The sequence below is a fragment of the Salmo salar genome, chromosome 11, assembly GCF_965601325.2.
Source record: "Salmo salar chromosome 11, fSalSal1, whole genome shotgun sequence".
Lineage (NCBI taxonomy): Eukaryota > Metazoa > Chordata > Actinopteri > Salmoniformes > Salmonidae > Salmo > Salmo salar.
Window position 1 is genome coordinate 106,191,626 of NC_138301.1, and position 24,325 is coordinate 106,215,950.

General features: G+C 44.0%; 1 protein-coding gene across 5 annotated transcripts in view; it reads right to left on the reverse strand.

Annotated features, from left to right (window-relative positions):
* Positions 1-295: 295 nt before the first annotated feature.
* Positions 296-24,325, reverse strand: part of LOC106563441 (kelch-like protein 13) — a 71,566-nt gene continuing 47,536 nt past the window's right edge. For 3 of the 5 annotated variants that reach the window (XM_014129020.3, XM_014129018.3, XM_082958237.1), the window contains 4 exons: positions 22,557-22,753; positions 21,530-22,325; positions 17,789-17,902; positions 310-2,584 (listed from right to left, as the gene is read on the reverse strand). In XM_014129020.3, coding sequence (XP_013984495.1) covers positions 2,097-2,584; positions 17,789-17,902; positions 21,530-22,325; positions 22,557-22,753 — 1,595 coding nt within the window. In that variant the 3' untranslated portion in view covers positions 310-2,096. Of the gene's footprint in view, positions 2,585-17,788; positions 17,903-21,529; positions 22,326-22,556; positions 22,754-24,325 lie in introns of all 5 variants that reach the window. The other 2 variants (XM_014129016.3, XM_014129019.3) reach the window with 2 other exon arrangements.

A 24,325-nucleotide genomic window follows, 5' to 3' on the forward strand; every position in this document is an offset into this window, starting at 1 on the left:
GAGGGGACTGGAGGAGAGAAGGAGAGGGGAGGGGAGTAGGAGGAGGGGGGAGGGGAGGAGGTCTGAGGCTGTAGCTGCTACTGAAGGGACTTAATGATGAGATTATTTTCAACAAGTAAATAGAGAAATAGAACGTGTCAGTGTTTTTAGTGGGGAAAATACACTTTCCAGGAGGTTCTAAAACAGATAGTTGATGTTAAGCTCAATAAAAAAAGAGAGCACGCCAACCATGTGCCTAAGTAAATGGCAAGATACTTTGGGGAGACACCATTCTTTTTTCAAAATCTTGTTTATTAAATTTAGAAAACACAATTTTGTTAACGGCTTCATAGCAATAGCAGGAAAGAACTGAAACTGAAAGAGGGAGGGGGGGGGGGGGGGGTGGGCCAACCCCTGAGTTTAAAACCATCTCTGTGTGGAGCTCAGCTGCCCCCATCCTGCTGCGCTGGGGGTCAACTGGCCCCTAACCTGGCAGACTAAAACAGAGTCAGTATGGTTACCAACAGCATGGTTTTAACCTGGCAGACTAAAACAGAGTCAGTATGGTAACCAACAGCATGGTTTTAACCTGGCAGACTAAAACAGAGTCAGTATGGTAACCAACAGCATGGTTTTAACCTGGCAGACTAAAACAGAGTCAGTATGGTAACCAACAGCATGGTTTTAACCTGGCAGACTAAAACAGAGTCAGTATGGTAACCAACAGCATGGTTTTAACCTGGCAGACTAAAACAGAGTCAGTATGGTAACCAACAGCATGGTTTTAACCTGGCAGGCTAAAACAGAGTCAGTATGGTAACCAACAGCATGGTTTTAACCTGGCAGGCTAAAACAGAGTCAGTATGGTAACCAACAGCATGGTTTTAACCTGGCAGGCTAAAACAGAGTCAGTATGGTAACCAACAGCATGGTTTTAACCTGGCAGACTAAAACAGAGTCAGTATGGTAACCAACAGCATGGTTTTAACCTGGCAGACTAAAACAGAGTCAGTATGGTAACCAACAGCATGGTTTTAACCTGGCAGGCTAAAACAGAGTCAGTATGGTAACCAACAGCATGGTTTTAACCTGGCAGACTAAAACAGAGTCAGTATGGTAACCAACAGCATGGTTTTAACCTGGCAGACTAAAACAGAGTCAGTATGGTAACCAACAGCATGGTTTTAACCTGGCAGGCTAAAACAGAGTCAGTATGGTAACCAACAGCATGGTTTTAACCTGGCAGACTAAAACAGAGTCAGTATGGTAACCAACAGCATGGTTTTAACCTGGCAGACTAAAACAGAGTCAGTATGGTAACCAACAGCATGGTTTTAACCTGGCAGGCTAAAACAGAGTCAGTATGGTAACCAACAGCATGGTTTTAACCTGGCAGGCTAAAACAGAGTCAGTATGGTAACCAACAGCATGGTTTTAACCTGGCAGACTAAAACAGAGTCAGTATGGTAACCAACAGCATGGTTTTAACCTGGCAGACTAAAACAGAGTCAGTATGGTTACCAACAGCATGGTTTTAACCTGGCAGACTAAAACAGAGTCAGTATGGTAACCAACAGCATGGTTTTAACCTGGCAGACTAAAACAGAGTCAGTATGGTAACCAACAGCATGGTTTTAACCTGGCAGGCTAAAACAGAGTCAGTATGGTAACCAACAGCATGGTTTTAACCTGGCAGACTAAAACAGAGTCAGTATGGTAACCAACAGCATGGTTTTAACCTGGCAGACTAAAACAGAGTCAGTATGGTAACCAACAGCATGGTTTTTACCCGCTAAAACGTCTAAAGAAAAAGGATATAATAAAACTTCAAAGACATCAGGTAGAAAAGTTGAATTGCAAAGTCACTCTTCAAGTCAAGGTATTTCCTGCCAAAATATACCGAATATGTAACATTAACATGTAATTAGGTTGCCAAACCATATCGGTATGTGGATTTCATTACTAGGGAGGGGGGTTCTGCACAGCTTTGGGGGAGGAAGGGTTGTATCGGGATGCAGTACAGATGTAGTCCAAAGAAGAAGTGCAAACAATGTCTATAGGGTGTTGGGGGTTGTGGGGGTGTGAGAGGAGCGGGGTGGGCTCCCCCCCCCTGTTCTTCAAGGTGCTGAGAGGGGTGACTCTCTGGAGGGGGAGCCCATCAAGTCCTCTGGAGGAAACACGGTCAGTGTGCAGGCTCGGATCCCGCCCAGCGACTCAGGCAGGTCAAACACTTTGTGCCACTCGTCCTTCTCCGGGTCGTACTTCTGCACTATCTCCACCATACAGCGGTTGTTCCATGAGTAGCCTCCAACCACGTAAATCTTGTTCTCGAACACGGCCACACCCACGTCGCTCTGGCCCCGCAGCATGGCGGCGATGGGCGTCCACAGGTCCAGGGCCGGGGAGTAGTACTCACAGCTTAACACGTCATCGTAGTCGCTGGTGCCCCGGAAGTGATTCCCCCCGATGACGTAGAGGCGGTCGCCCACCGTGCACATACAGTGCAGGCCACGCACCGTGGTCATGGGCGCTTTCTGAGTCCATTTGTCTGCATCTGGGTCAAAGCACATCAACTCTTTCTGAAACGTGTCGTGAGTGATTCCCCCTGCAACACAGAACAAAACCATATTAACTTCTTGGTGACAAGGGGCAGTATTCAGAAATTCAGATGAATATGTGCCCAAATTAAACTGCCTGCTTCTCGGGTCCAGAAGGTAGGATATGCATATTATATGTAGAGTTTCTAAAACTGTTTAAATGATGTCTGAGTATAACAGAACTCATATGGCAGGCAAAAACCTGAGAAAAAATCCAACCAGGAAGTGACTTGTAGTTTTTCTATCTAATCCCTATTCAAACTACAGTGTCTGTGGGATCATTTTGCACTTCCATTGGCTGGCAAAAGTCTTTAGAAACTTGTTTCATGCGTCTACTGTTACTGGGCAGAGAATAGGAGCTCAGTCAATCAGTGGACTGCCTGGGACCAGTGAGTTGTTTACTATGCTGGCGCACCGCTCCTTCTTTTTCCTCTGTAATGAATACGCTATTGTCCGGTTGGAATATTATACGTTTTATGTTAAAAAGACCCTAAGGATTGATTGTAAACATCGTTTGACATGTTTCTACGAGCGGTAATGGAACTATTTGACTTTTCGTCTCTGGTTTTGCGCTCTCGCGTTACGCCTTTGGATTAGTGATCCGAACACGCGAACAAAACGGTATTTGGACATAAATATGGAGTATTTCGAACAAAAATAACATTTCTTGTGGAAGTGGGAGTCCTGAGAGTGCATTCCGACGTAGATCAGCAAAGGTAAGGGAAGATTTATAATACTAATTCTGAGTTTAGTTGACTCCAGAACTTGGCGGGTATCTGTATAGCTTGCTTTGATGGCTGAACTCTGTACTGAGAATATTGAAAAATGTGCTTTCGCTGTAAAGCTATTTTAAAATCTGACACAGCGGTTGCATTAAGGAGAAGTCTATCTATAATTCTTTCAATAACTGTTGTACATTTTATCAACGTTTATGATGAGTATTTTTGTAAATTGTTGTGCTCATTCACCGGGAGTTTTGGTGGGAATACATTTTCTGAACATCACACGCCAATGTAAAATGGGGTTTATGGATATAAATATGAACTTTATCGAACAAAACATACATGTATTTTGTAATATTGAGTCCTGGGAGTGTCATCTGATGAAGGTCAAAGGTTAGTGATTAATTTTAGCTGTATTTCTGTTTTTTGTGACGCCTCTCCTTGCTTGGAAAATGGCTGTGTGGTTTTTCTTGTCTCAGCGCTGTGCTAACATAATCTCATTTTATGCTTTCGCCGTAAAGCCTTTTTTAAACCGGACACTGTGGTTAGATTAAGGAGAATCTTATCTTTAAAATGGTGTATAATACTTGTATGTTTGAGAAATGTGAATTATGCGATTTTTGTTGTTTTGAATTTGCCGGCCTGCTATTTCACTGGCTGTTGAAAGTGTGTCCCGCGGGTGGGACGCTAGCGTCCCAGATAGGTTAACCTGTTGGGGATAGGGGGCAGTATTTGCACGGCCGGATAAAAAAACGTACCCGATTTAATCTGGTTACTACTCCTGCCCAGTAACTAGAATATGCATATAATTGTTTGATTTGGATAGAAAACACCCTAAAGTTTCTAAAACTGTTTGAATGGTGTCTGAGTATAACAGAACTCATTTGGCAGGCCAAAACCTGAGAAGATTCCACACAGGAAGCGCTCTCACTGACCATTTCATGGCCTTCTTGATCATCTCTAACCAAAACAGGGGATCTCTGGCATAACGTGACATTTTCTAATGCTCCCATAGGCTCTCAGAAGGCGCCAGAATGATGAATGGTGGCTTTGCAGACCCTGGCTGAAAAACATTAGCGCATTTGGATAATGGTCGATCTGAGGACAATGAGACTGGAGGCGCGTGCACGAGCCGACACCATGTTTACTTTCTCTCCCTTTGAAAACAACGACTCCCGGTCGGAATATTATCGCTTTTTTACGAGAAAAATAGCATAAAAATTGATTTTAAACAGCGGTTGACATGCTTCGAAGTACGGTAATGGAATATTTAAAAAAAAATTGTCACGAAACGCGTCGTGCGCGTCACCCTTCTTTACCCTTCGGATAGTGTCTTGAAAGCACGAACAAAACGCCGCTATTTGGATATAACTATGGATTATTTGGAACCAAACCAACATCTGTTATTGAAGTAGAAGTCCTGGGAGTGCATTCTGACGAAGAACAGCAAAGGTAATCAAACTTTTCTAATAGTAAATCGGAGTTTGGTGAGTACCACACTTGGTGGGTGTCAAAATAGCTAACCTGTGATGGCCGGGCTATCTCCTCAGAATATTGCAAAATGTGCTTTCACCGAAAAGCTATTTTAAAATCGGACATAGCGAGTGCATAAAGGAGTTCTGTATCTATAATTCTTAAAATAATTGTTATGTTTTTTGTGAACGTTTATCGTGAGTAATTTAGTAAATTCACAGGAAGTGTTCGGTGGGAATGCTAGTCACATGCTAATGTAAAAAGCTGGTTTTTAATATAAATATGAACTTGATTGAACAAAACATGCATGTATTGTATAACATAATGTCCTAGGATTGTCATCTGATGAAGATCAAAGGTTAGTGCTGCATTTAGCTGTGGTTTGGGTTTATGTGACATTATATGCTAGCTTGAAAAATGGGTGTCTGATTATTTCTGGCTGGGTACTCTGCTGACATAATCTAATGTTTTGCTTTCGTTGTAAAGCCTTTTTGAAATCGGACAGTGTGGTTAGATTAACGAGAGTCTTGTCTTTAAAATGGTGTAAAATAGTCATATGTTTGAGAAATTGAAGTAATAGCATTTCTAAGGTATTTGAATATCGCGCCACGGGATTCCACTGGCTGTTGAGTAGGTGGGACGCTATCCCATAGAGGTTAAATAAGACCCATGACATTGATTTCCTGGGTTGAAAACCGCCCTGGGGTCTAATCAAAAGCATTTAACGGACTGAGCCAATTGAACTGGACCTAATAGTAACTCTATCCTGGCCTCAACCTAGATCTACATTCAGCTCTGCCACATTGTGTTGCCATGTTGGGCCTTGACCAGCTCCTGTCCTGTCAGTCACAGTCACTTGCAGAGCATGTAATCCTGAACCCCCAGTTCACTTTACTCCCCCCAACCCCCCAACCTCCTCAGAAACACACGGCTGCTACTCCCCAGCAACACACACACAATTAGCCCAATGCTTAGCACCACCAACACACTACACACATTTTCTCAGCCACTCACCTGCAATAAAATATATTGACAAATAAAAGAAATCAGAAATTCATAACACTAATACAGTGCATGTGTACCAAGGTTATTATAGTTTTGTGTTTTTACATTAGTTTTTATTTCTATTCGTTTTTTATTTAAAATTCTGTTATTTAGTTTCAGTTACTTTTCAGATTTGATTTACTAGTTTTATTTAGTTTGATAGAAAAACGACATGATTATATGATTTAGTTTCAGTTGTATTGTTAGGGACAGAGAGTAGTCTATGCGTGAGAGGCTAGGAGCCATTTGTGTGTGGTAGGTCTATAGTTAGTTTTTTTAGGATGTCACTTCATGCCACTAGGGTCAGTAATAAGGAATGTCATAGGTTTAGTTAGGTTTAAATTATGAATCAATCTTAGGACGTGTTCCAGAGCATAGACATTGCTGACGCCTGACAGATCTTTCAACACCTGGATAGGTACTTTAAGTATCAGCTGACCACATCATATGTTATAGCAATCAGTCAGTCGATGACGCAGTCGTATTGTCCCCTCCGCGGGGACAATACGCAGACCAGAGTTGACCCGCCCCGATCAGAAATGAGGGGGTGTCTCGCTTTCTCCGTCTTTGCCCTGGATTTCTTCCCTGTTGTTAGCTAGTGATAGCAAAGATGGTCTATTATTTTGAAAAGATGTTCAAGTAACCGCTCTAACAATTAAAATACATGTCCACATAGATGGAAGGCAGGTGGGAGGAGACGAGATCAGTTGGAACCATACTAGCCAATGAGAGGGCAGATACGTGTGTGAACAGGCACAACTAAGTTGTTTTTCTCAAAGCTCCAGAACGTCATATGAATCCACTTATATCATTACATTTGTAACAACCTAAACATTACTCGATTTGATCAAATAAGCCAAACGTAATTTGACACTCATAGCTAAGCAGACCTTTTAGCATGGAGGTCTGCTTAGCTCGCGGGGACTGATTTTGGACGGAGGTAATCCTCTTGTGTCACCTCTCCTCTCTGGTGATAGCTAGCGATAGTGATGCACAAGCTAATCTTATTTGAAATATTTACTCGCCAGAATCAGAAGCTCGAACACCCCATTAGAAAAAAAAGCTTAACACCATTTGATTAAAACAAAACATAATTTGTTTATTTTATTTTGCAGCCAAAGATAATAGTTCCAGTATAGTTTTTTTTAACAGTGTTTCTAAATGATTTTATCTTACAGAAACTTTATATTAGTTTTAGTTTACTACAATAACCTTGGCGTGTACACATAGGCACTGTAGTGGTGGAAACAAAGGAATAGAAGGGACACACAAAGCTGAGGAAAAGGGAGGGGGGAAAAAAACAGGACATGTCTATAGGGAAGGCTGAAAATAAAGAGGAACACAATTCCAGCATGCAACTGGGTGGGAGCCAGGCAGGCACCCCTTCCTCCCTGTGCTGTGCAGAGTGGCTGGGAGCATACCCAGCGAGGTAAGGATCTGCAGTGCATGCTGAATGGAGCCCCAATCCATGCACTGCTGCCCAATGATCTCTCTCGCTTTCTTTACCTCTTTCTTTCTCTCCCGCTCTCCTTCCCATACTCAATCTATACAGACCTATTTTTAGTCAGTGGCCCTGACTGATCAGAAGTCTAACACCAGCCTCCTCCTCGATCATTAGAGCAAACACTTAGATGCCAGAGTTCGATCCATTCTCGTTATTCAAGTGTGTGTGTGTGTGTGTGTGTGAGAGAGCATCATTAAAATAATCTCTGAGAAAAGAAAGACATATCAAACCCACTAATAGAACAGCAGCTTGATACGGGCTGTGGTTCTTTTGTATGTTGAGCTGCAGCTCACTGCCCAAGGTAAGTAGCATCTTACACTAACTGATGTAACTGGCCAATAACCTTCAGGGCTTCTAATGGCTGAAGGATAGCTCTATTGCAGATATATTTTTCTAGCAAATGTGGAGAGAGGATAGATTTTGTTTACAAAAATTTGACAAAAGAATCTCAGAGACTCAATGTTCAGTTTTTTGTTCAAACTAAATCATCATAGTGGCTTCTCTACAGATCCAGGGTCAATGTCTGGCTGTATCGCAGCCGGTTGCCGGGAGACCCATGAGGCGGCACACAACTGGCCCAGCATTGTCCGGGTTAGGGGAGGGTGTGGCCGGCCGGGATGTCCTTGTCCCATCACGCTCTATTGACTCCTGTGGTGGGCCGGGCGCATGCACGCTGACACGGTCGCCAGTTGTACAGTGTTTCCTCCGACACATTGGTGCGGCTGGCTTCCGGGTTAAGCGAGCAGTGTCTCAAGAAGCAGTGCGGCTTGGCAGGTCGTGTTTTGGACGGCACATGGCTCTCGACCTTCGCCTCTCCGGAGTTTCTTACGGGAGTTGCAGCGATGGGACAAGACTAACTACCAGTGGTGTAAAGTTACTTAAGTAAAAATACTTGAAAGTACTAAAGTCGTTTTTTGGGGTATCTGTACTTTATATTTTTGCTAACTTTCACTTTACTTAAGAAAATAATTTACTTTTTACTCCATACATTTTCCCTGACACCCAAAAGTACTTGTTACATTTTGACAGGAAAATTGTCCAACTCACACACTTATCAAGAGAACATCCCTGATCAATCAAATTTTATTAGTCACATGCGCCGAATACAACAGGTGTAGACCTTAGAGTGAAATACTTACGTGCCCCTAACATACGAGGCAGTTAAAAAAAGATACAGATAAGAATAATAGATAAAAGTAACAAGTAATTAAAGAGGAGCAGAAAAAAATAATATATACAGGGGGGTGCCGGTAGAGTCAATGTGCGAGGGCACCTGTTAGTTGAGGTAGTATTTTCATGTAGGTAGAGTTAATTAAAGGGACTATGCATAGATGACAACAGAGAGTGGCAGGGGTGTGGAGAGGGGAGGGGCAATGTGAATAGTCTGGGTAGCCATTTGACTAGATATTCAGCAGTCTTATGGCTCAGGGGTGGAAGCTGTATGGAAGCCTCTTTGACCTAGACTTGGCCCTCCGGTACCGCTTGCAGTGTGGTAGCAGAGAGAACAGCCTATGACTGGGGTGGCTGGAGTCTGACAATTTTCAGGGCCTTCTGACACCGCCTGGTGTAGAGGTCCTGGATGGCAGGAAGCTTGGCCCCAGTGATGTACTGGGCCGTTCGCACTACCCTCTGTAGTGCCTTGCGGTCGGAGGCCGAGCAGTTGCCATACCAGGCAATGATGCAACCAGTCAGGATGCTCTCAATAGTGAAGCTGTATGACGTTTTAAGGATCTGGGGACCCATGCCAAATCATTTCAGTCTCCTGAGGGGGAATAGGTTTTGTCGTGCCTGCTTCACGACTGTCATGGTGTGCTTGGACCATGTTAGTTTGTTGATGATGTGGACACCAAGGAACTTGAAGCTCTCAACCTGGTCCACTGCAGCCCCGTTGATGAGAATGGGGGCGTGCTCGGTCCTCTTTTTCCTGTAGTCCCCAATCATCTCCTTTGTCTTGATCACATTGAGGGAGAGGTTGTTGTCCTGGCACCACACGGCCAGGTCTCTGACCTCCTCCCTATAGGCTGTCTCGTTGTTGTCGGTGATCAGGCCTACTGTTGTGTCATCGGCAAATTTAATTATAGCGTTGGATTCATGCCTGGCCGTGCAGTCATGAGTGAACAGGGAGTACAGGAGGGGGCTGAGCATGCACCCCTGAGGGGCCCCTGCGTTGAGGATCAGCGTGGCAGACACGTTACCTACCCTTACCACCTGAGGGCGGCCCGTCAGGAAGTCCAGGATCCAGTTGCAGAGGGAGGTGTTTAGTCCCAGGGTCCTTAGCTTATTGATGAGCTTTGAGGGCACTATGGGTGTTGAACGCTGAGCTGTAGTCAATGAATAGCATTCTCACATAGGAGTTCCTTATGTCTAGGTGGGAAAGGGCAGTGTGGAGTGCAATAGAGACCACATCATCTGTGGATCTGTTGGGGCGGTATGCAAATTATGGTGGGTCTAGGATTTCTGGGATGATGGTGTTGATGTGAGCCATGACCAGCATTTCCAAGCACTTCATGGCTACCGACGTGAGTGCTACGGGTCGGTAGTCATTTAGGCAGGTTACCTTAGTGTTCTTGGGCACAGGCACTATGGTGGTCTGCTTGAAACATGTTGGTATTACAGACTCAGACAAGGAGAGGTTGAAAATGTCAGTGAAGACACTTGCTAGTTGGTCAGTGCATGCTCGCAGTACACGTCCTGGTAATCCGTCCAGCCCTGCGGCCTTGTGAATGTTGACCTGTCTAAAGGTCTTACTCACATCGGCTGCAGAGAGCGTGATCACACAGTCTTCCGGTACAGCTAGTGCTTTCATGCATGTTTCAGTGTTATTTGCCTCAAAGCGAGCATAGAGGTAATTTAGCTCATCTGGTAGGCTTGTGTCACTGGGCAACTCTCAGCTGTGCTTCCCTTTGTAGTCTGTAATGGTTTACAAGCCCTGCCACATCCAACGAGCATCGGAGCCGGTGTAGTATGATTTGATCTTAATCCTGTATTGATACTTTGCCTGTTTGATGGTTCGTTGGAGGGCATAGCGGGATTTCTATTCTAGTCTGTGCTAGCAAAACAGTCCTGTAGCTTAGCATCTGCTTCATCTGACCACTTTCTTTTATTGATCTAGTCACTGGTGCTTCCTGCTTTAATTTTTGCTTGTAAGCAGGAATCAAGTCATAGCTGGTTGAGTCATCCCTACTCAGTGGTGTAAAGTACTTAAGTAAAAATACTTTAAAGTACTATTTAAGTAGTATCTTTACTTTACTATTTATATTTTTTTACAACGTTTTACTTTAACTCCACTACAATAATGTACTTTCTACTCCATACATTTTCCCTGACACCCAAAAGTACTAGTTACATTTTGACAGCTTAGCAGGACAGGAATATTGTCTAATTCACACACTTAAAGAGAAAATCCCTGGTCATAGCTGGTGGAGTCACTAAACACAAATGCATTGTTTGTAAATTATGTGTGTTGAGTGTGCCCCTGGCTCTCCGTAAATACATTTTAAAAAAGTGCTTAATATAAGGAATTTGAAATCATTTATACTTTTACTTTTAATACTTATATTTTAGCAATTACATTAACTTTTGGTACTTAAGTATACTTCCAACCAAATACCTTTTAACTTTTACTCAAGTAGGATTTTACTGGGTGACTTATACTTGAGTCATTTTCTATTAAAAGGTATATTTACTTTTCCTCAAGTATAACAATTGGGTACTTTTTCCACCACTATCCCTACTGCCTCTGATCTGACGGACTCACTAAACACAAATGCTTTGCTTGTAAATTACAGTTGAAGTCGGAAGTTTAAATACACTTAGGTTGGAGTTATTAAAACTAGTTTTTCCAACCACTCCACAAATTTCTTCTTAACAAACTACCGTTTTGGCAAGTTGGTTAGGACATCTACTTTGTGCATGACAAGTAATTTTTCTAATTGTTTACAGACAGATTATTTCACTGTATCACAATTCCAGTGGGTCAGAAGTTTACATACACTAAGTTGACTGTGCCTTTAAACAGCTTGGAATATTCCTGAAAATTATGTCATGGCTTTAGAAGCTTCTGATAGGCTAATTGACATCATTTGAAGGTGTACCTTTGGATGTATCAAGTCCTACCTTCAAACTCAATCCCTCTTTGCTTGACATCATGGGAAAATCAAAAGAAATCAGCCAGGACCTCAGAAAAAGAATTGTAGACTTCCACAAGTCTGGTTCATCCTTGGGAGCAATTTCCAAACGCCTGAAGGTACCATGTTCATCTGTACAAACAATAGTACGCAAGTATAAACACCATGGGACCACGTAGCTGTCATACCGCTCAGGAAGGAGACGCGTTCTGTCTCCTAGAGATGAACGTACGTTGGTGCAAAAAGTGCAAATCAATCCCAGAACAACAACAAAGGACCTTGTGAAGATGCTGGAGGAAACAGGTACAAAAGTATCTATATCCACAGTAAAACGAGTCCTATATCGACATAACCTGAAAGGCCGCTCAGCAAGGAAGAAGCCACTGTCATGACGTTGGCCTGTGGGTAAGGTTTATGACCCCCCCATAAATACCTTTCTCCCTTCCCTCTCTCTCTGACTCTACTGAAGGACTCTTGAATAGCCTTTGTTAAACATAGAGAGTCTGGGAACATCAAACAAGTGGGGGGAAAGGAACCATATTTCGGTAATAGAACCAGTTGAAAATATGCGTTGGTACTTAATGAACATGATGTCTATTCGGTTGTCATCTGAGACATTATGACTGATGACAGGACGACATAACTATAATGTGTAGACTTTCCCAGATACAGTTTATCAGATTCACATGGAATTGTTTTTCAATTTAAATGAAACTATTTGTGAAAAGATCACATTTTAGCTTCCAAATGAGAGAATTGGGTTTTCATAAGGTTAGAGCCCTGCTCAATCAGTGGCCCGCCCCTGTGAAGAGACATGGGTTATAAACTATGAAACGCACCCTTCTCGACCTCCACTATATAAGCCCTTGACGAAAATGTAACCTCCTGTTCCGAGGACGTTAGGATGACGGTCCATACGTTAAAAAGGACTAACATGTCAACTACAGAACTAAGCCAACCTCAGCGTGAGCTTTGGTTGTGAATGGTATGAACTTTGAACTCTTATTCACTAAATAAATGAGACCTCCTAGCCATTGAGTTAGCAACAGCAGCTGTAAATGTGGGCTAAGGAAAGGACGGACGACGTATCCAGTCTAACACACAACAAAGATACTACAACGTATCTAATTTACCACCAGAGACATTCTTCCGAGGACAGGAAGATCTCTGTTGGCCAACAGGGCCAGCATCTACGACCAACCTACCGAAGCGCAGCTCAGAGTAAATATTTATTGCATTTTCCTTTTCCAAATGGGCGGTAATTTAGAATGCATAAGATACTGTATTTACGAAAGCTTAGCTTCTCCCTTTTTGTATTGCTGATTCAACTTGTTAGCCAGGGTTCGTGAAGATAACCAAGAATTTACAACTTTCAGATGAGACTGAAATAAGGTGACGATTAATATATACTGCTATTGATGTAAAATATTACTAGGTCTTTCAGAGTTTATACGGAAGATAACAGCTCTATAAACACTATTTCGTGGTGCCCCGACTTTCTAGTTAATTACATTTACATGATTAGCTCAATCAGGTAATATTAATTACAGAGAAAGGATTTTATAGAAAAGCATGTCATATCACTTAATCCGGCATAGCCAAAGACACGACTCCTCCAAAACCACAATAAAAAAGCCAGACTACGGTTTGCAACTGCACATGGGGACAAAGATCGTACTTTTTAGAGAAATGTCCTCTGGTCTGATGAAACCAAAATAGAACCGTTTGGCCATAATGACCATCATTACGTTTGGAGGAAAAAGGCGGAGGCTTACAAGCTGAAGAACACCATCCCAACCGTGAAGCACGAGGGTGGCAGCATCGTGTTGTGGGAGTGCTTTGCTGCAGGAGGGACTGGTGCACTTCACAAAATAGATGGCATCACGAAGAAGGTAAATTATGTGGATATATTGAAGCAACATCTCAAGACATCAGTCAGGAAGTTAAAGCTTGGTTGCAAATGGGTCTTCCAAATGGACAATGACCCCAAGCATACTTCCAAAGTTGTGGCAAAATGGCTTAAGCACAACCAAGTCAAGGTATTGGAGTGGCCATCACAAAGCCCTAACCTCAATCCCATAGAAATTTTGTGGGCAGAACTGAAAAAGCGTGTGCGAGCAAGGAGGCCTACAAACCTGCCTCAGTTACACCAGCTCTGTCAGGAGGAATGGGCCAAAATTCACCCAACTTATTGTGGGAAGCTTGTGGAAGGCTACCCGAAACATTTGACCCAAGTTAAACAATTTAAAGGCAATGCTACCAAATACTAATTGAGTGACCCACTGTGATGAAAGACATAAAAGCTGAAATAAATCATTTTCTCTACTATTATTCTGACATTTTTTAAATAAATTGGTGATCCTAACTGACCTAAGACAGGGAATTTTTACTAGGAATAAATGTCAGGAATTGTTTAAAACTGAGTTTAAATGTATTTGACTAAGGTGTATGTAAACTTCTGACTTCAACTGTATGTCTGAGTAATTAAATATCACAAAATTGGGGAGAAAAGGGGGTAAAAGTACAAAAAAAAATGAATCATGATAATTTATTATTAATTACAGCCTTTAATTAAGGAATGTGTATCATCACAGTTTAAAGACGATTGGAGCTTTCATTTAAAACAAAGGCAAAAGTTTTTGCATAGAAAACAACGGCAAGCATTCGGAGATGCTAAAGAATATGAGTATCTTTTGCATCTTGAAGACAGTATAAATGGTTGTCCTTTCAAAGACACCTGAGCTCATTGATCGCGGTGCCCTCTTGATAGCTCACAATGATTGCCATTTTCCTGGCACATTTATCTAATTATTGGTGGAGATAAAATTGTGCTGGTGCTTTGACCCGTCGTAAAAATGTATGACCTGCTTGGAGGAAGCACAGTGCTGGCACAAATGAGACCCAAAGAATCGAGGCAGGGAACACAGAGGAGACACACAAAACCATGGGGTCAGCAAGTTCCAAAAATACCCAATGATGATAAATAGACAGAATGGCCGGCAGCTTCAGAAGGCAGTTGGTTTAAGCCAGAGAGATATACTGTAGAGCAGCTAAAATGGAAATAGAATAAAATCCTATTAAAATAAATCCTTCTTTACAGATCAAAACACAGACCAAGAGGAAAATAAAATGCATTTCTTGTGATCATAATCATGATATTTAGATTTTTTTATTTAAATAAGTGAATCAGTGGTCACTGTACTCCAGATTGAAGTAAAGGTGCCGCCTCCCCCGCGGTTTTCCGTAGTGTTGTGTTGTGTGACAGTAGTGGTAATGTGAAGCCGTGCTGGCTAGGGGTCTGAGCCCCACCCTGAGAGTGAGAGCAGGGCAATGATGACCTGTGGCTTGACTCAGCTCCATTCACCTGACAGCACGTCTTCAGACAGCACGTCTTCAGACAGCACGTCTTCAGACAGCACGTCTTCAGACAGCACGTCTTCAGACAGCACGTCTTCAGACAGCACGTCTTCAGACAGCACGTCTTCAGACAGCACGTCTTCAGACAGCACGTCAGCACAGCCAACGCCCAGCACCTGATCTGGACCGACAACGAGACACAGTCTGCACCCCCATGTGAGTCAACTTGCACAGTGAGGTCATGACCCCTGAGATACGGGGTGCGCTCCCAGACAGAGACACTGGCAAAAAAAAATGACTCAACTCCACCTGACTACCATCACTAGTGAGAGGTTATAACATGCAGGCTGTCAGAAAATCTCATCTGTGCAAGTTGCCAGTGACCTTGGAAGAATGAAGCCTGCCTCTGTGCTTGATGGGAGCCTGTTTACTCATTACGTTCTACAGTACAGACATCTATCTGGGAAGGTGGAGATATTTAGGCCTAACCATTGCTCAGTTCCTCCAGGCAGACTACTGTAACTATAGTGAGGTACACGTGAAGTGAGATCAGGATGACACTAAGAGATGCTCACAGGGAGGGAAGTTGACTTTCTGGTGTATTGATAGTTCAAACACCATTACCCCTCCCGTTTCCTCTCAGTAAAGGAACCCAGAGGTGCCAGTCGAACCATAAGCCAACCAGAGACAGAAATACATAGACCAGGGTTTACCCTTTGTGCGCGTATTGTTTTTTGCCCTAGCACTACACAGCTTATTCAAATCATCGAAGCTTGATGATGAGTTTGTTATTTGAGTCAGCTGTGTAGTGCTAGGGCAAAAACCAAAACGTGAACCCCTGACATGGAGGATGAGGCAGTAACCCCCTCGGCTGGGAGGCTAAAATGCTAAAGTTAGAGCCACCAAGCCCATGTTGTTACTATAATGGAGGCTGGAGCAGAGCAGAGCAGGTGAGGTGCCACTGGGTGAGGGAGGGTTATGGTGTTCGGGGTAGGTGGCTGGGTTACACTTATATGAACACTTGTGCCCAGAGGCCAAGGGAGATGAACATAACCTTGCCTGTGTGTTGTGGCTCTATGGTTCTGCACCTCCTACACAGTCATCAACCTGTCCCTCCCATTTCTCTCACTCATCTATCCTTCCCCCTGTACAGCACCACTTTGTGATGTCGCACATTGGGAAACTGGGGCTCATCTCTCCTTAAGGCAGGATTTGATTTCAATCCTATGAAGTAAACAAGCACAGGGCTGACTCCAACAGAGAGACAGGGGATTTAGTAGCACCAAAGTCAGACAACTACACAATCATTACTTCCAATCATCTTTAGAATATCCCCCCAAAAACGTCACAGAGAACTGGACCAAGCAATGTAATGTGTGAGGGAGGGGGTGAGGTCTGCAGGATGCCACTCTATGACCTTCTAATGAAGGATGCTTTACTGACATCACAGTAGGGCGATATATCCAATTCATTCAAATGTATGTTTTTGCGAGATAAATCAAGTTTTTTGTTACTTTTTATGTCCATTTGTTCTCATGTTGTCTTTTTGGTCTTGTCTCCTGTTGCACCTTCAATTCTCACACAAACCAAGCCCCTCCCCCTGCCTCTCACACCAACACATCTTCCTCTCTGACAAGTGGTCTCAACTCGCTATTTCAATTTGAGGTTTGGTCCAACAGAATGGGTCATATGGACACTGAAACACAGAGATTATTTTACTGTAAAAGAGAAGTTACCTTTTCGAACTCTACCCTTTTTATGTCTCAACTACTCACATTCCACACAGAACAGACACTACTAAAACAGGAGAATCAATGAACATTGACTCTGCAAAATGAATGCTCAGTTTGTGGTGCGCTGCATTGGGGTACCATGTAGGGCTGTGGCGGTCATGAAATTGTTAGCCGGTGATTGTCAAGAAAACTGTCTCACGGTAATTGACCATTAATTAACAAACATGTTTACAATCTCCTGGCTTCCACACAGCCTACAAACCACTGATACTGACCTTTGGAACATCTACATTTTAAAAAGTATAATAAATCCATTTAATAAAGCCTACACCTTCACAATATATCCAATATTTATTTTAGACAGGTCTAAAGAAACATGATATGAAGAAAATGCAGTCTACTCCAGAAGAACAGAATAGCATACTCTGAGTTGTCCTTATGTTAGGTCCTGATCTGGCTATGCCATATGGCTGTGGGCTACATTAGTTCATTTAGCAGACAACATTTGCTTAGAATTCTGTCGCATTATTTTATAGTATGAAGAACACAATTGAACATAGCTAAATAAAATAGAAACAATACTTTCTCCAAACGATTTCTGAGGGAGTGTGGGCATGCTGATATTCTGTGTTGAGTGGTGAACAAAGAAAGGCTACATGATGCAACTCTAATGATTTGAAAATAGTTCCATGAAAAGCATGAGCTCTGATTTGTTTCTTGCACAGGCTGCACACACGTCATCTGTCTCTCAATCACAATTTGACAAGCACTTGATAATATTCTCACCAGACCTCGAATTTCATGCTCCTCGTGAGGCTGTGATGCCCCCTAAAAAAATCCATGCCTTTGGCTAAAGTGGACATTTTGCCCTTGGACTGAATATAATAATTATAATTCCCTTCTCCCAGCTGCCAATCGCCGTGCATTGAAGCACCTTTCACTCACATGGCTCTGTCAGATATCTCAATTCTTATTAGCCAATGACCTCAATTGATCGGGTCCTTTTCATAGGCCTCTCAGCTCTGAAGTAGGCTTCAAGTGAAGACAGACATATCGGGAACACAACAGTGTTCCTTCTTATCCAATTCTGAGACGCATATTGAAGATGTTAGAAGAACTGTCCACATGTACTTTTCATCAGCCAACAAGATGAGTAGGCCTAACCAACAGCATAAGCACTAGCCTATGTCAATCTACTATCCCCCATAGTACAAAAGTTGACCAAACCCCGGATCTAATAGGAATAACATACCTGAAATATACATGTAACCACCGTACACCGTCCCTGCATGGCCGTAGTGTGGCTCGTTCATTTTAGCGACGTACGTCCACTCGTTTGTCCTGGGGTTGTAGCACTCCACTGTGGCTGCATGGGGAAGAAAGAGAGGAGAAAACAAACAGAGTATTAAAAGGGGAAAGTAGTTCAAGAGAGAAATAAGGAGAACAAACATAGCTGCAAATGTAGCCTTGGAGGGTGTCAGTGTGGGAGCTACTGAACCAGGAACCTAAATACAATGCAGAGATCCCCCCACCAACCACCACTCCCCTCCCGAGCCCCTTCCCCAGCCCCTACCCTGCAGTGACTCTAGTCTATACAGAGAGACTAGGGAGGGTGCATCTACTCCCCATTACATAATTAGGGCCTACTCTGTACCACTCCACTTGAAGGCTCTTATCATAATTCAGTAGTGTGTACGGTAGCCTGGTGCCAGACTGGGATGTTCTCTTCACTCCACTCCGTCTGGAACCTCTCAATTGTGCAGTGATTTGTCAGGTTAGAAAATGATTTGTCCAATCAAGTTTCCAGACAGAGGGCAAAGCTGATTTCTCAAGCTGGCTGGCACCCGGGCAGAATGGTTAAGGAGTCTCCATATGGCGGTTGGAAGTAGAAAGGATATTATCAGGTAGTCTAAATGAGAAGCTGGTTTGGAGGGTGATGAGGTTTTAGATACCACCTGACTGTCCAGGTGACCAGGTCAAACACTCAATCCTCCTTTGTCATAGCCCTGGCTAGGGCTGACAGTCATGGACATTTGGATGATGGTTATTGGTCAGGCAAATGAAGAGCTAAATATTTGATTTTATTTACAGGGGCAGTGCGGTCAAAAACGTGATTTTCATCATATTTCCACACTAGGAGGTTGAAATAACACTCTGAAATTGTGAAAATGATAATGTCCTTTTAGTGTAAGATCAAATCAAAATCAAATCAAATTTATTTATATAGCCCTTCTTACATCAGCTGATATCTCAAAGTGCTGTACAGAAACCCAGCCTAAAACCCCGAACAGCAAGCAATGCAGGTGTAGAAGCACGGTGGCTAGAAAAACTCCCTAGAAAGGCCAAAACCTAGGAAGAAACCTAGAGAGGAACCAGGCTATGAGGGGTGGCCAGTCCTCTTCTGGCTGTGCCGGGTGGAGATTATAACAGAACATGGCCTAGATGTTCAAATGTTCATAAATGACCAGCATTGTCAAATAATAATAATCATAGTAGTTGTCGAGGGTGCAACAAGTCAGTAACACAAGAGTAAGTGTCAGTTGGCTTTTTCATAGCCGATCTTTGAGAGTATCTCTACCGCTCCTGCTGTCTCTAGAGAGTTGAAAACAGCAGGTCTGGGACAGGTAGCTCTTGACTGTCGCCTCTCCTGAGTCCGTACGGGAGTTGCAGCAATGGGACAAGACTAACTACCAATTGGATACCACAAAATTGGGGAGGAAAAAAAGGGTACAAAAAATAATGACAAAAATGAAATAAAAGGTATCCTACTACTTTGAACAGGTAAGTAAATACATATAGGGGAAACACTAGTTTAGTTACCTCTCCCTTTAACCACTTAACATCTCCTAAAGCTCTGATTCCAACTTCGTCAAGGGCATCTTTCTTGACCCTCCACTCTCCTTACTGACCTGTACTTTGTGTGCTGAATATAGAAGTAAATAGATCCCAAGGGTCAAAGCGGCACCGTGTTGTCACATAGGCTACCAGTGTTTCCCAAACTCAGTCCTGGGGACCCCAAGGGGTGCACATTTAGTTTTTTGCCCTAGCACTACACAGCTGATTCAAATAATTAAAGCTTGATGATTAGTGCACCCCCTGGGTACCGAAGACCGGATTTGGGAAATAGTGGTAGCCTATGTGGGAAATAGTGGTAGCCTATGTGGGAAATAGTGGTAGCCTATGTGGGAAATAGTGGTAGCCTATGTGGGAAATAGTGGTAGCCTATGTGGGAAATAGTGGTAGCCTATGTGGGAAATAGTGGTAGCCTATGTGGGAAATAGTGGTAGCCTATGTGGGAAATAGTGGTAGCCTATGTGGGAAATAGTGGTAGCCTATGTGCCAACATGGTGCTGATTTGACCCTTGGGATCTAATCCCTGGGACCTACCTATAGGGTTTAACCCAGGCCCAGATACAAAGAGCTCTGGCTACAGTTCTGATAGAGCAGTCCCAGTGGACCAAATGGATGGTCTCCAATTCAGAGCATCACTACATCACCTTTTCATCATTATCTCACTAAGGCAGGCCAGTGTTCACTTCTCCGATGTTTCCTGTGACAACTTGTCAAAGGGGAAGCAGCCTAGGTCTAATTAACATTAACAGTCCATATCATTCGAAGAAGAAGAAATATCTTTTTAGCGAACTTTACTGGGAGACTAAAACGGCAGCAGCACCAGGCATTTAGTGATTCATTAGAACCTTACTAATCAGTCATCTGTTCTCTCTCTATTCTCTATCTACTACTTCCCACACAGTTCCTAAACAATATCTGATGATTTGCAAGAATGCATTCTGAAAAATATCCAAAGCTTAAAAATTAAGTAATAGCCCCACCTACCAAGTACATTTTCACTTGTCCTTAGAGTGCTTGGTGCTTTAAGGTATACATGCAAATGAGTGCTCAAGAGCTTTCGTTACATGCTGCTATATTTACAAGAGCGTCCTACAAATGAATTATTCAAACATCAGAGATAGCTGTGCTGTCATTGTTCCTCACATGTTTGTACTCTGGCTGTCTCAGTAAAGTGGATTAATATGACAGGCCTTCACATGACAGTTATGGAGAGTGGCCATAGAGGATGGATGGCCTTTAAACCTGAAAATATAACCACATCATCCATCAGAACTTATGTTAACAAATGGTTGTGTGTGTTAGCGTGTGTCACTGACTGTACACGCACGCATGCACACACACACACACATCGCCATCCTGTACTCTCAAACCGCCCTGACTGAGGGGAGCCTTTCATGTTCTGTAAATCTTTTAAAATAAGCTGACAGAACCTCAGTAGCAAATCAAAGTTTCAAAACCCTCCCTCCTCCGCATGGCTACATCAAAAACGATTTATGTTCAAAAGGCTGAACTCTGTGCTGCGTTTGAAACAACTGATAGAATGTCTGAGTGCCAGACTGGCTTCCCAAGGATAACAGGCACTAACCAGCACAGGAGACTGTCCATTCAGAGTGTACTAGTGCACACACGCGCAGGGGGGCCCCACGAGGACCCATGCCCAATGTGGTAATTACAGCCCAGAGCCCAGAGGAGCAGAGCGGATAGCATGACCTGGCCAGCCTGTCCCCTACAATTACAGGGCTGCATCGAGGTAGTAGGGTGGCACTCTGCAATGAGAGTCTACGTGCTGAGCTGGGCACTGACATCAGATCACAGTGTCCTACAATGCTACTTACAAACATTCCACCCTGATCACCTCCTCCTTCACCTTGAGGTTTCTGCTGCAGTCGTTCACAGGGTCTGGCTGCAGCTAGCCCTCCCTCATCTCATCCTACACTCTGCCTGGTCCAGGGCTATGTCATAATCACACAGCCACATGTGAACCTGTGCTACACCATCATGTTGTGACAACTGCTGTGCCTTGCGCTTGCCTTTTACCTTTTCTTGTGAGATGTCCCTTTCCAAATATACCCAGACATGTTAAGCATCAGAGCAGGACTAAAAGCAGCGTGAAAAACCGACCCTGGTGAATTAAACTAACCCAGCTCTCCGGCAGCGTTGCGGCCACCCACGGCGTAGAGGTGTCCCTTGAGAGCGCTGAGGTGGAAGAAGGTGCGTTTCTCGTTAAGGCACGCCACCTGCATCCACTTGTTGTAGCGCGGGTCGTACCGGAACACCGTGTCCACCGCAGTCTTGCCTTTGGTGTCGTAGTTGCTCTGGCCTCCCACCACGAAGAGGAAGTTGCCGATGACGGCGATGCCGTGCTGGTAGCGGGGGGCGTCCATGGGCGCCAGCGCCTTCCACTCGTGGGCCTTCTCATCAAACAGACGCAGCTCCTTACTGACCACCAGCTGCTGGCGCAGGACGCCGCCAAGGGTGACCAGGTGGCCGCTGTCTGAGCGGATGGCCGTCCTCTCTGACTGCATGACCGGCTGCATGTAGGGCATCATCTGATAGTTGCTGGCCTCCAGGAGGAGGTTGACACAGGTGTTGTCTGTGCGCATAAAGTCCACAGTCTGCACGTGGTTGATGAGCTCCTGGGGGTTCATGAGGGGGAAGCGGATGTTCTTCATGAGCTTCGGGGCGTGGTCCATGCGTCCGTCCTCATAGCGGAGCCAGCGGCATGCAGCCTTGAACAGGTCCAGCTCGCTGCAGTGCTTCAGACTGTTACTAGACAGAACGAAGGCCAGCCGCTCAAAGGGCAGCTTGACAAAGTCCCCCGTGCCCAGCAGCGAGGGGAAGTTCTTGAGGATGAAGTTGTTGACGTATTTGTCTACCTCCGTGAGGTTGTATGTGTTAGCGATGCGCCCCACCTCCACACAGTTATCCAGGGACACCTGCAGCCAAGGAGAGAGGGGAAGCAGTGAGAAGCAACCACTCTCAATCACACACAGAAACACATTTTACACAGTGCTTTTACTGCAGACCAAATGTAGATATTAAAGTAAGCAGTAGAGTACAGTAGTAAGAAATCTTAAACTGCTGAGTATAACCCCCCTGGCTGGTTCTGGAGGGCTGAGCTAGATGGCTGAGCTAGATGGCTGAGCAGGCTGTGTTAGGTTCCTTACCCCAGATATGAGAAAGACCTTGCAGAAGTCTAGCACCGGGAGGATCTGGAGGAAGCTGGCTGCCTCCAGTGTGTCCTGCAGGTTCTCCATGTTGAGAGACAGCTTGGCCGTGTAGATGAAGTCTATGATCTTCTTCAGGCCTATTCGGTTGACACCATGAAGCTTGATACACATCAAATCCTGTTCCTTCATTCCACCTGCGTGACGAGGCGAGAGAGAGAGGAGCATTATACAATGCACCAGTCAGATAAAAACAGAAGAGCATCACCTATGAGCTCTACCTTTGACAGTCAAGGCTAACCGAAGAAACAGACGCCACTCCACCGAGCTTTCACACATCTACCATTATGGTTGCATGTAAAGGAAATGTATTCCCCAAAGCCTGGAGACTGTTGTACAATTCACCCAGAAAGGGCTGTGAGTTGCAGTAAAAAGCTTTTGCCCAGCGTCGCAGCAGCATACTTCCCCTCCTTACTACGGGCTTAAACTGTGACTCACTTCCCTCTTAACACATCTATTTCAGCTCAACAACACTTGTGAACCTCTCCGATAGGCTGCACACTTGTCAAATATCTGTTGAACCACTTACATGTATTAAGGCTTTCCAATTTTGGCTGTTAAGAAAAGGACATATGATATTGCCTAACTTTTGGGGAATAACTCCATCTATCAAAGTAATTTCTATTCGCGTCATCAGTGAGGCAGTTGCTAAGCTACAACAAGAAGAAATAAAAGAAAAAAGGAAATGCTGAATACCGCTGCTGATCACAGAACTGATTTCCCAGGCATTGTACAATAAAATAAAGCACATTTCTAAACAACCCCAGGCTCATCTCCGTGATGAAAGCAATATTTGCATTGTCTTGTGAAAAGCCTTATTATTTTTCGAAAAGCACAAGGCAAATCAAAACCTTAACGCCTGGGGAAAAGGCCTCATGTCTAATTCAAGGTAAGGTACACTATATATACAAAAGTATGTGGACACCCCTTCAAATTAGTGGCTTTGGCTATTTCAGCCACACCCGTCGCTGACAGGTGTATAAAATCCATCAAATCAGTTCGTCAAATTTCTGCCCTGCTAGAGCTGCCCTGGTCAACTATAAGTGCTGTTAATGTGAAGAGGAAATGTCTGGGAGCAACAACGGCTCAGACGCTAAGTGGTAGGCCACACAACCTCACAGAACGGGACCGCTGCATGCTGAAGCGCGTACAAATCGTCTGTCCTTGGTTGCAACACACACTACCGAGTTCCAAACTGCCTCTGGAAGCAACGTCAGGACAAGAACTGTTCTTCGGGAGCTTTGTGAAATGGGTTTCGATGGCCGAGCAGTCTCACACAAGCCTAAGACCACCATGCGCAACGCCAAGCGTCGGCTGGAGTGTTGTAAAGCTTGCCGCCATTGAACTCTGGAGCAGTGGAAACACGTTCTCTGGCGTGATTAATCACGCTTCACCATTTGGCAGTCTGACGGACAAATCTGGGTTTGGTGGATGCCAGAAGAACGCTACCTGCCGAATGCATAATGCCAACCGTAAAGTTTGGTGGAGGAGGAATAATGGTATGGGGCTGTTTTTCATGGTTCGGTCTAGGCCTCTTAGTTTCAGTGAAGGGAAATCTTTACGCTACTGCATACAATGACATTCCACACAATTCTGTGCTTCCTAATCGCCCAACCTCACTAATGCTCTTGAGGCTGAATGGAAGCATGTTCCCGCAGCAATGTTCCAACGTCTAGTGGAAAGCCTTCCCAGAAGAGTGGAGGCTGTTA